This window comes from Scyliorhinus canicula, chromosome 2 (genome assembly GCF_902713615.1).
Source record: "Scyliorhinus canicula chromosome 2, sScyCan1.1, whole genome shotgun sequence".
NCBI lineage: Eukaryota > Metazoa > Chordata > Chondrichthyes > Carcharhiniformes > Scyliorhinidae > Scyliorhinus > Scyliorhinus canicula.
This window is the reverse complement of record NC_052147.1, coordinates 91,899,061-91,911,894: the sequence shown is the minus strand read 5'-3', so window position 1 is coordinate 91,911,894 and position 12,834 is coordinate 91,899,061. Positions and strand designations below refer to the sequence as shown.

General features: G+C 48.4%; 1 protein-coding gene across 2 annotated transcripts in view; it reads right to left on the bottom strand.

Moving 5' to 3' along the window:
- Positions 1-1,302: 1,302 nt before the first annotated feature.
- Positions 1,303-12,834, bottom strand: part of chp1 (calcineurin-like EF-hand protein 1) — a 45,291-nt gene continuing 33,759 nt past the window's right edge. For both annotated transcript variants that reach the window (XM_038782948.1, XM_038782954.1), the window contains exons 6-7: positions 4,160-4,282; positions 1,303-2,213 (exon numbers count right to left, since the gene is read on the bottom strand). In XM_038782948.1, the coding sequence (XP_038638876.1) occupies positions 2,160-2,213; positions 4,160-4,282 (177 nt within the window). In that variant the 3' untranslated portion in view covers positions 1,303-2,159. The remainder of the gene's footprint in view (positions 2,214-4,159; positions 4,283-12,834) is intronic.

Genomic DNA, 12,834 nt, shown 5'->3' with positions numbered 1-12,834 from the left:
ATTCAGGACTTATCATTCATTTCAAAATAAAGGAAGAGAGGCACCAAAATGTAGGATTAAGATGATTAAATGTTTTATTTATGAAATGTACAGATACTCTTCTCATAGGGAAGGTGAAGGATCAATTCAGGACAGAACAATATAATTCTATACATTATCAGTGAGCCAGTCACAGGTATTCAACAGTTTGCATCGCATTCAGCTCAATCAGACCAACCTAGTTACCATTCCCATGTATGGTGGGGGAGGGGGGAGAAACAATTTGGGCTGTCCTTGGCTCTTTGCTGAAAGGTTAAACTCTCCCACACCACACCCTCAGGTGGTCTACAAAAGAATGGATACCCAAAAGGTACCCAATAAAGGCACGCAACCAAAAGCCTGGGACTTGATTGGGTTCCAGACTTGACAATCATGGTGACAGTTTCGGAAAGAAACCTCTAGTCTCAAAAATGCAGCCAGATCAATACACAGAAGCAGGGCTGCCCTTTATAGCACCACACAGTCTTCAGGCTTCCGACATCCCCACATGAGATCAAATCAGACGAAGGTGTGTCTAACCTGGACAGAAACCTGCAGCTCCACAGCAAGGCCCACGATTGTGCATGGTGCTCCATGGCACAAACGGCCCTTTGAATTATCAGAGCACTCAACAAGACAGTAAAATAACCGGTTCTTCATCTCTCTATAAAGCTCTACAATACTGGAACTGCCCCATCCCTTCCTTTATTTCACTATGCTAGCACTTAAGCCACAGCAAAATAAATACTGTTGGAATGTTACTGCGACATGAAACTTTACAAGTAGGAATGACCACAACTAGATAGTTTCAAAAGCTAATTATAAATACTGCAGGACGACAGCTGATGTTACAAATACAGAGATTCTGTTCTCTATGTCTATTCATGGAAGGGCAGGGAGGACATTTTACAGTTACATCACATGTGGCGAGATGGAAGTTTTAAAAATATCTGCAGCTCCCTTGCTGCCTGCGTGTGCTCAATACTATGTAGTGGAACTAACAATGGCATCAGAGTAACACCAGAAATGTCTTGTCACATTTAGGAACTGGTATCATCAGAACCAGGGGCACTGTCAACTTTAGTTTCTGCTGGTACAGCAGCCAATTAACTAAGAGAGGGAAGGTGACACCAGAATCCTCTCTTCATAGGCAGCGAAAGTAAAAATACCATTCGTATAAAGGCTTCACACCAGGGGTGGTAGCTGGAAAGCAAAGGCAGAGAAATTCACCAATTGGTTCTATTAACATCGCAATTTCTCTCCCCCCCCCCCCCCCCCCCCCCCCCCCCCCCTCGCACCCCGAAGAGAGGCCCACAGGCATGAGCTCCACCCTGCCTCCACCGCCTCTAGGAGAGGACAGCAGGCATAAGATCTATAAAAGTGTCATTATTATTGCAAAGTAAAATCTGGTGAAATCTTGTGTTGGCATACAGTTAAACAAATCACAAGTAGTGCTCAAGAAAGCCTGGACCCATGCAGAAACCATGTGGGAAAGTAGTGTTATTCTCAAACAAAATGGCAACCTTTGCTCTCCTCATAAGAGTTTGAAGAGATTGGGCCTAAAACATAACAAGCAGAACAGACAAGATAGAATAACTGGCACTAAAGGACCTGTAATAGCAAATATGAAAACCACAACACTGGATCAATAAATACCCTATAATCAATAACCCCGATCAGCAAAACCTACATTTCCAATTTAAAAAGCACCTGATTGTCATCCCCTCAGTTTTGCACAGTTTGATGGGGGAACAGTCCATTTCAAGGAGCACCAGAACAGTGCAATCCATGAATCATGGACCACTCAGGCAGGACTGATTTCCTCTATTACCATCTCCTGAAAGTGCAGCACTGCTCCACCAGCAAGGCAGATTAGTCTGTTCTGTCCAATAGGCTGCAGTTCCGTGGTACCCAGGATAATTAGGTGAAACGTACACCATTCCTTACTGGTGAGACTCAGAACTAACCGGACAGAATAACAACTTCCACAGCTGCTGAGGAGTGGGGAACCTATGGAATGACTGGCACTCTCCTGTGCATTGATAAAATTTTCTACGTAGTCAGCTAATATGTTGATGTGTAAGGAGCAGACAGAGTCGCTGTGTAGAGATCTCGTCGGCTCATTCACTATAGAGTGGATTTCAGTGAAGGAAACGGATGCTCATCTTCTGCTCAACATCAACCTTCTCTAACACCTGATGGGGGTAAAAGAGAGAATAGGTAAATTGGGCAGGAAGAAGCACAGCAAGAAAAAACAAACTCAACAGAAAGTGAGCAGAGAGAGAAACAAATTAAGTAGGTAGAGAGCTGAAAGAGAAATAAACTAACTGCAGCGTGGGCAGGTACAGAGCACAGAGTAGGAAGCAATTTTAAAAAATCTTAAGAATACTCAATTATTTTTTTTCCAATTAAGGGCAATTTAGTGTGGCCAACCCACCTACCCTGCACATCTTTGGGTTGTGGGGGTGAGACCCACACAAATGGGGAATATTGTGCAAACTCCACATGGACAGTGACCTGGGGCTGGGATCGAACCCAGGTCCTCAGCGCCGTGAGGCAGCAGTGCTAACCACTGCGCCACAGTGCCGCCCATCGTAGGAAGCAAATTGAGCAATAAATTAACACTGGCAATGGACAGCAGAGAGGAAAATAAACTGATCAACCAAAGTGGGAGCAAACAAACAGCAGGAGTAGAGTAAGCAGTAATACAGGAAACAGATCAACACAAGTTGAAATTGATAACTATAGGCCAGTCACTAACTGGGCACCAATGACTTGGTCAGTTACTGAAGCACCGTTGTACAGGTACTAGCAAGTACATGGCTGTCACTGTACAAGACACACAGTACTGGTGGGTGCATGTTTGTCACTGAACAACTCTGGGGTGAAATGCGGTGGGGTGTTGGTAGCGGGGTAGGTTGGGGATTTGTGGTTTCTGTTCATGTTGTGGTCTTCTGGTATATATATATATATATATATATATATACACACATGGAAAAGCCTTGAACGAAAATATAAAATAAAAACTCTGGGGTGCAGTACTGGGATGCATAGATTAAAAATCTATGAATTGGGGTAAAACTGGTTGATCATTTTTAAACTTTTGAATGCATTGGGAGAAATAGTTTAAAAATGATTAACCAGTTTGATCACAATTCATAGATTTTTAATCTGTTCCCTTGGCCGCAGACAAATACTTTTCTTCAGTACGTGTGACAGATCAATCATTCAATTAATGGATGGCCTGGAACAGAGGAGGCTGAGGGGATATTTGATCGAGGCGTACAAGGTTGTGAGTGGCTTGGATAGAGTAAATAGGAAGGATCTATTTCCCTTACAGGTCAGTGACTAGCAGGTATAACATTTCAAATGATTATTAGAAGGATAAGAAGGGCAGTGAGGAAAATATTTTTCACCCACAGGGTGATAGGGGCCTGTGTTGGCAAAAGGGAATAAACTATGCCTCCCGAACCTCGCTGTGAACGAGGGCGTGGAAGGGGCTGGAAATGGGAGGGTCAAGGAGGGAAGCAGTGAGTCTAAGGGTTGACGAGCTGGTTGCAGAAAAGACAACAGCTGACAGAGCTTTGGGCTGCAGAAAATGATGGGTAAGTTTTAATACTGGAGTAGAGTACTGTCACTGTATAACACTGGGATACAGTGCTGATGGGTTCAAGTCTGTCACTATATAACACTGGAATACAGCACTGATGTACTCAGGTCTGTCCCTACATAACACGTGTACAGTTCTGGTGGATTCAGGTCCGTCACTGTAGAACATGGAGGTACAGTTCTTGTGGGGTGAGGGTGTCGCTATATACACTGGGTAGAGCATTGGTGGGCTCAGGTCTGTCACAGTCTAACACTGTGGTCCAGCACTGGTAGATTCAGGTCTGTCACTCTGCAGCACTGGGGTACAGTACTGGTGGATTCAGGTCTGTCACTGTATAACATTGGGGTACAGTACTGGTGTTTTCAGTTCCGTCACTATATATACAGGTAACAGCACTGGTGGGTTCAGGTCGGTCACTGTAAAATGCTGGGGTACAACACTGCAGGGTCTGCCACTGTTCAATACCCTAGACAGAAGCAGACAATGTATCAAGTCTTGATTGCCCTGCTATCGATCAATCTGCCTTCATACCTTCTGGAACTCTGTGAAGGAGATAGTAAGATCACCATTCTGGTCTGCCTCTTGAATGGTCCGGTCTGCGATGCTCCCCAACTGTTCTTCAGAAATGTTGACCCCCACCATCATGCGAAGGACCTGTGTTGGCAAAAGGGAATAAACTATTTCTATTGAACTGAACTGTCACACTAGAGGCTGCACTGAAATGAGCCTCCCCTTAAAATGCTAGCACCTTTAGATATCAGAGCCAATCGCTCAAAGTGTTCCTGTGCCACTCCTCACTGGGATTCCCTCTCCTTCCTACAGTGTTTTTCTTTCTTCTAGAGATTGCTGAGGTCAGCATTTATTGCCCGAGAGAAGATGGTGATGAGCTGCAGTACACCCACAATGCTATTACAAAGTGTTTTTAGGATTTTGATACATTGACGCTAAAAGAAAGGTAAGATAATTCCTCCTCAGGATTGTGCGAGACTGGGTGGGGGTTGGCACTGACGGAGACAACGACTTCCAATGGCGGCATGTAAATGCAGGTCGCACGTTAGGTGGCTCCTGCTAAAGTCTCTGGTTTTTGGACTTTTATGCGGTGTTTCAGGGGTTGTTTGTGAATGACTTGGTCTGCGGGAAGTTATAAGGAAGCGGTGAAATGTCGAAGACACAGAAGCAGGGTGCTGGAAAGAAGGGGGCAAGCGAAAGTTCGCTGCCGAGTGGGTCTATAAGTCTTGTAGGAAGAAAGATGGCGGCAGTTGGGTCATTGAGTGGGGCCACTCCCCTCACAGTGGAAACTCTGACTGAGGTGATGGCGGGGAGTTTGAGGCGCTGTTCGGCAGAGAGCCTCTCTGGCTGCAGAGAGAGGTGATGACTATGATGAAAGAGTGGGTGGAGGAGGCGATTGCCCTGGTAAAGGTGGCAGTGATGAAGCCATCGGTCGAGGTGCAGGGGCAAGGGGAGAGGTTGAAAGGGGTGGAGGCAGCAACATAGCGACCAGTTCACCTTGATGGATGCGGAACTGTGGAGGGTGGCAGAGACCAACAAAGGGCTCAGAGCTAAGGTGGAAGACCTGGAGAACAGGTCAAGGAGGCAAAATATGCAAATTGTGGGACTGTCCGAGGGGGTAGAGGGCTTAAGGCCGACCAAGTACATCACAAAGATGTTGGCGGAGTTGACGGAGCAGGGGGAAGAACCCTCCCGCTATGAGTTGTACAAGGCACATCAGTCGCTCAGCCCAAAGCCTAAAGCAACTGAGCCACCAAGGGCATTTATAATCTGCTTTCACAAGTTCCAAGTGAAGTAGAAAGTCCTGAGCTGGGCAAAGCAGAGACAAGAGGTGAAGTGGGAAGGCATTGGTATACGAATATAGCAAGACTCGACGACGGAACTGGCGAGAATGCAGGAGGTTTTTGGACAGGTTAAGGTGGCATTGTATAGCAGCGGTGAGAGATTTAGAATGGGATTCTTATTTCGAGATGTGGAGGTGGCGGAGGCGGTGGTGAAGGCTGAAGGACTGGGACTAAGATGAGAGTTGGGACTTGCACTTGGGTTTGTAGGGACAGGGATGGTGTTTTTTCTTACGGAGGGATATCTATTTGATTGGGGTTTTGTTTTTCGGTCTCCTGAATGGGGGGTGTTGGGGCAGGAGGGTTTGCTTACATTTGTTCACATGTATTGGGCTTTGGTTTTATTACTTTTCTCCTGTGGGCAGTTTTGTATTGTTTGTTAATATGAGGAAGGTGGGGGATTGTTGGGGTATGTGGGGCCGGGTTACTAGAGATGGGGATGGGAGGAGGAGAGGCGCTGGCAGGAATCACCGCACGAGCAAGCAAAGGTTGGCTAGTGAATTGGAGTGTGGTGGGGAGAGGGCCCGTGGTTGTTGGAGCCTGGTTGAACAGGCTTCGATGGGCCTGGGAGGTATGAAAAGTGGGGGGAGGGGACAAGAGGTGTTTGCAAAAGGAAGTGGATGGGGGATTCTTGGGGAGTTTTGATGGTAACAAAAGGTTGGAGCGAGCCAGGCTGGAGGGGCAGGGCCCAGGGTTATGATGATGGCGGATGGGAGGGGTGGGGTGAGAGACCCTCAGAATAGTGACGTGGAATGGTTAGGGGCACCGACGAAGAGAGAGTGAGTTTTTGTGCACTTGAAAAGTTTAAAGGCTTAAATGGTGCTGCTGCAGGAGACCCATTTGAGGGTGAAGGATCAAGCAAGGCTTAGGAAGGGGTTGAGTGAAGCAGGTGTTTCATTCGGGGTTTGATAGTAGGACTCAGGGGGTGGGGGTGGGTGAAGGCGTTGGCTGGGCTTATGACGGAGATAGGAGGAGTGGACCCGTGGAGGTTTCTACACCCAAGGGATCGATAGTATTTGTTTTTCTGCCCGGTTCACAAGGTGTATTCGAGGATTGACTTTTTTGTGGTGGGAAAGGCTAGGAGGTCAGAGTACTCGGCAATTGTGATCTCGGATCACGCTCCACATTGGTTGTGGTTTTGGAGAAGGGGTCAGCCCAGGAGCTGGGGTGAGGAATGGATGTGTGGTTATTGACAGACCAGAGCTTCTGTGACAAGATAGGGAAGGTGATTGAGGAGTATGTGGGGTTTAATTGCACGGGGGAGATATCATGGTTGGTGGTTTGGGAGGCTCTGAAGGAAGTGGAGGGGGGGAGGGACGCAGGGAAGATAGGTAATCTCATTTCAGACTAAGGTGGATAGGGAGGAGAGGGATGACCACCAACGCTTGATAGAATAAATTTTGGAGGTGCATGGGAGACCCAGGTCTCCTGGAAAAGAGGAAAGAGTTGCAGGCAAGGTTTGGCCTATTGTCCACGGGGAAAGTGGTGGGTCAGTTGAGAAGGGTGAGGGGAGCTGTCTATGAGCACGGGGAGAAGGCTGGACGATTGATCGCAGGTCACCTCCAAAGGGAGGCCATGGCGAGGGAGATAGTTCAGGTGTGGGCTAAGGCGGGGGAGTTTGTGGTGGCTCCAGTACAGATTAATTAAGTGTTTGGGGAGCTCTCAAAGGACCTGTATAGGTCAGAGCCACCAGAGGAGTGGGAAATGAAGGAGTTTCTGGGAGGGCTGGAGTGTCTGAGGTTGGCAGAGGCGGAGTGCCGGGTTGGAGCAGCCAGCGAGGGAGCAGGAGGTGAAGGTGGCGATTGGAAGGATGCTGGCAGGGAAGACGGCGGGGTCCGATGGGTTTCCAGTCGAATTTTCTAAAAGATTTAAGGACAAGTTGGCATCATTGATGGTAGGAATGTTGGAGGACACGATGGGTAGGGTTGTCTTGCCACGAACAATGGGGCAGGCTTCGATCTTGCTGTCGTATAGGCCCATATCTCTGCTGAATGTAGATGCCAAGATATTGGCAAAGGTTTGGCATTAAGGTTGGAGGGGTGCCTTCCAAAGGTGATTGGGGAGGACCAGACCGGTTTTGTGAAAGAAGACAGTTGCCCTCGAATGTGTAGAGGTTGCTGAGCGTGGTGCTTTCTCCAGCAGAGGAGGGGGAGACAGAAGTGGTGATGGTGGCATTAGATGCGGAGAAGGCGTTTGATCGAATGGAGTGCGAGTTATTTGATGGCGGTACTGGAAACATTTGGGATTGGGTCGAAGTTTGTGGCGTGGGTGCAGCTGCTATACAAATCGATGGCAAGCGTGCACAAAACCAGTATGAACCCAGGGTATTTTTTAAAAAAATAAACATTTTATTGAGGTATTTATGGTTTTATAACAATAACAGAAGAAACAAGTGTACATACAAATATAAACATAGTGCAAAGGCTCTAAACTAAACCCCCCCCCCTTCTGCTGACGGTTAATTTTCGCTGAAGAAGATGACGGACAGCTGCTACCTCCAGACGAACCCTAACATCGCCCTCTCAGGGCGAACTTTATTTTCTCCGGACAGGGAAAGCTAGCCATGTCAGTTAGCCAGGTCTTCGACTTCGGGGGCTTTGAGTCACTCCTAGCTAATAATATCCGTCTCCGGGTTACCAGGGAAGCAAAGGCCTCTTTCTCCTCCTGGATTCCTGGGTCTTTCGACACCTCGAAAATCACCACCTCTGGACTCGGTGCCACCCGTGTTTTTAACACCTTGGACACGACGTCCGCAAACCCCTGCCAGAATCCCCTAAGCTTCGGGCATGCCCAGAACATATGAACATGGTCTGCTGGCCCTCCCGCACACCTTGCGCACCTATTTTCTATCCCAAAGAACCTGCTCATCCGGGCCACTGTCATGTGAGCCCAGTGCACAACCTTAGACTGTATCAGGTTGAGCCTGGCACATGTTGTGGACACGCTGACTCTACTCAACGCATCCGCCCAGAGACCATCGTCTATCTCTCCTCCTAACTCCTCTTCCCATTTGTGTTTCAGCTCCTCAGTCTGCGTTTCCTCTGACCCCATGAGTTCCTTGTAAATGTCAGAGACCCTCCCTTCTCCCACCCACATTCTGGAACCTATCCTGTCCTGTATCCCCCTTGGTGGTGAGAGGGGGAAGGTTGAGGCCTCCCTGCGTAGGAAGACCCGCGCCTGCAGGTACCCGTCAGTTCGAATTTCTCCTCCAACTCCCTCAGGCTGGTGAAGCTCCCCTCAATAAACAGATCTCCCATCCTCTCGATCCCTGCTCTTTGGCATCTCAGAACCCTCCATCCATCCTCCCTGGGGCAAACCGATGGTTATTGAAGATTGGAGACCAGACCGATGCTCCGTCTGCTCCCACATGTTTCCTCCATTGCCCCCAGACTCTCAGGGCCGTCACCACCACGGGGCTGGTGGAGTACCGTGTCGGCGGTAACGGCAGAGGCGTCGTTACCAGTGCCTCCAAACACGTGCCCTTACACGATGCCGCCTCTACTCGCTCACACATCGACCGACCCCCCCCCCCCCCCCCCCACTTCATGGCTATATTTGCCGCCCAATAATAATTACTAAAGTTCGGCAGCGCCAGCCCACCCTCCCCCTGGCTGCACTCCAGCATCCCCTTTTTTACTCGCAGGGTCTTACCCGCCCATACAAAGCCAGATATCACCTTGTTCACCCGTTTTAAGAAGGCCCGTGGAATAAAGTTGGGGAGACACTGAAACACAAACAGGAATCTCGGGAGGACCATCATTCTCTGTACCCTCCCAGCCAGTGACAATGGGAGCATGTCCCACCTTCGGAAATCTTCCTTCATTTGGTGGCGAGGCCACATTGGATTTGGTACTGGGTAATGAACCCGGCCAGGTGTTAGATTTAGATACAGGTGAGCACTTTGGTGATAGTGATCACGGTAGCATTGTGGATAGCGCAATTGTTTCACAGCTCCAGGGTCCCAGGTTCTATTCCGGCTTGGGTCACTGTCTGTGCGGAGTCTGCACATCCTCCCCGTGTGTGCGTGGGTTTCCTCCGGGTGCTCCAGTTTCCTCCCACAGTCCAAAGATGTGCAGGTTAGGTGGATTGGCCATGATAAATTGCCCTTAGTGTTAGGTGGGGTTACTGGGTTATGGGGTTTGGGTGGAGGTGTTGACCTTGGGTAGGGTGCTCTTTCCAAGAGCCGGTGCAGACTCGATGGGCCGAATGGCCTCCTTCTGCACTGTAAATTCTATGATAATCTATGTTTACTTTAGCAATGGGCAGGGATAGGTATATACCGCAAGGCAAGAATTATAGCTGGGGGAAAGGCAATTATGATGCTATTCGGCAAGATTTAGGATGTATAGGATGGGGAAGGAAACTGCAGGGGATGGGTACAATCGAAATGTGGAGCTTTTTCAAGGAACAGCTACTGCGTGTCCTTGATAAATATGTACCTGTCAGGCAGGGAGGAAGTTGTCGAGCAAGGGAACCGTGGTTTACTAAGGAAGTTGAAGCACTTGTCAAGAGGAAGAAGGTTTATGTTAGGATGAGACATGAAGGCTCAGTTAGGGTACTTGAGAGTTACAAGTTAGCCAGGAAGGACCTAAAGGGAGAGTTAAGAAGTGGGAGGAGAGGACACGAAAAGTCGTTGGCGGATAGGATCAAGGAAAACCCTAAGGTTTTCTATCGGTATATCAGGAACAAAAGAATGACTAGAGTAAGATTAGGGCCAATCAAGGATAGTAGTGGAAAGTTGTGTGTGGAATCAGAGGAGATAGGGGAAGCGTTAAATGGATATTTTTCGTCAGTGTTTACACTGGAGAAAGACAATGTTGTTGAGGAGAATACTCCGGTTCAGTCGACCAGGCTAGATGGAATTGAGGTTCACAAGGAGGAGGTGTTAGCAATTTTGGAAAGTGTAAAAATAGATAAGTCCCCTGGGCCAGATGGGATTTATCCTAGGATTCTCTGGGAAGCCAGGGAGGAGATTGCAGAGCCTTTGTCCTTGATCTTTATGTCGTCTTTGTCGACAGGAATAGTGCCGGAAGACTGGAGGATAGCAAATGTTGTCCCCTTGTTCAAGAAGGGGAGTAGAGACAACCCTGGTAATTATAGACCTGTGAGCCGTACTTCGGTTGTGGGTAAAATGTTGGAAAAGGTTATAAGAGATAGGGTTTATAATCATCTTGAAAAGAACAAGTTGATTAGCGATAGTCAACACGATTTTGTGAAGGGTAGGTCATGCCTCACAAACCTTATTGAGTTTTTTGAGAAGGTGACCAAACAGGTGGATGAGGGTAAAGCGGTTGATGTGGTGTATATGGATTTCAGTAAGGCGTTTGATAAGGTTCCCCACGGTAGGCTATTGCAGAAAATAAGGAAGTATGGGATTGAAGGTGATTTAGCGGTTTGGATCAGTAATTGGCTAGCTGAAAGAAGACAGAGGGTGGTGGTTGATGGCAAATGTTCATCCGGGAGTTCAGTTACTAGTGGTGTACCGCAAGGATCTGTTTTGGGGCCACTGCTATTTGTCATTTTTATAAATGACCTGGAAGAGGGTGTAGAAGGATGGGTTAGTAAATTTGCAGATGACACGAAGGTCGGTGGAGTTGTGGATAGTGCTGAAGGATGTTACAGGATACAGAGGGACATAGATAAGCTGCAGAGCTGGGCTGAGAGGTGGCAGATGGAGTTTAATGCGGAAAAGTGAGAGGTGGTTCACTTTGGAAGGAGTAACAGGAATGCAGAGTACTGGGCTAATGGCAAGATTCTTGGTAGTGTAGATGAACGGAGAGATCTCGGCATCCAGGTACATAAATCCCTGAAAGTTGCCACCCAGGTTAATAGGGCTGTTAAGAAGGCATATGGTGTGCTAGCCTTTATCAGTAGGGGGATTGAGTTTCGGAGCCACAAGGTCATGCTGCAGCTGTACATAACTCTGGTGCGGCCGCTCCTGGAGTACTGCGTGCAGTTCTGGTCACCACATTATAGGAAGGATGTGGAAGCTTTGGAAAGGGTTCAGAGGAGATTTACTAGGATGTTGCCTGGTATGGAGGGAAGGTCTTACGAGGAAAGGCTCAGGGACTTGAGGTTGTTTTCGTTAGAAAGGAGAAGGCCGAGAGGTGACTTAATAGAGACATATAAGATAGTCAGAGGGTTAGATAGGGTGGACAGTGAGAGTCTCTTTCCTCGGATGGTGATGACCAACACGAGGGGACATAGCTTTAAATTGAGGGGTGGTAGATATAGGACAGATGTCAGAGGCAGTTTCTTTACTCAGAGAGTAGTAGGGGTGTGGAACGCCCTGCCTGCAACAGTAGTAGACTCGCCAACTTTAAGGGCTTTTAAGTGGTCACTGGATAGACATATGGATGAAAATGGAATAGTGTAGGTCAGATAGGCTTCAGATGGTTTCACAGGTCGGCGCAACAGAGGGCCGAAGGGCCCGTACTGCACTGTAATGTTCTATGTTCTATTTGGTCTACCAGTCAGGTCAAATTTAATTGATGTAGCCATTCCCATTCCTGTGCTACCTGGATGCCTAGGTGCCGAAAGCTTCCCCGCTTCACTTTAAACGGCAGCTCCCCAATCACCCCACCTGCCCCCTTGCCTGGATCGCGAACATCTCACTTTTCTCCATGTTCAATTTATAACCTGGAAACCAGCCAAATTCCCCCAGAATCCTCATAATTTCTTCCATCCCTTCTAGTGGGTCCGAAACATATATGAGCAGGTTGTCTGCGTATAGCGAGACTATGTTCCACCCCTCCCGAACCAGCCCCTTGAGGCTCTCAGCGCAATTGCCAGTGTAAACAGCAGTGGGGAGAGGGGGCATCCCTGCCTAAAATAGCCCGTACACTCGCCACGGGCGCCAGATACAGCAGCCTAACCAAGTCGATGATGCCCCGTCCAAACCCAAACCGCCCCAGCACCTCCCGCAGATAGGTCCATTCCACCCGATCAAATGCCTTCTCTGCGTCCATTATGACCACCACCTCTACAACCCTACCCTCTGGGGGCATCATGATCACATTCAGCAGCCTTCTAATGTTAGCCGCCAACTGCGTGCCCTTAATTAATCCCATCTGGTCTTCCCCAATCACGGACGGAACGCAGTCTTCGATCCGAGGGGACAAGATTTTGGGCAACAGTTTGGCGTCTACATTTAATAGGGAGATCAGTCTGGAGGACCCACATAGCTCCAGGTCCTTCCCCCGCTTCAAAATCAGTGAGATTGCGGCCTGTGGCATAGTCGGGAAATGTCCCCCTCTCTCCCTTGTCGCATTAAACGTCATCAGCAGCGACCCCAGTATCTCAGAGAACTTTTTATGAAACTCCACTGAGGACAGCACGGTGGTACAGTGGTTAACG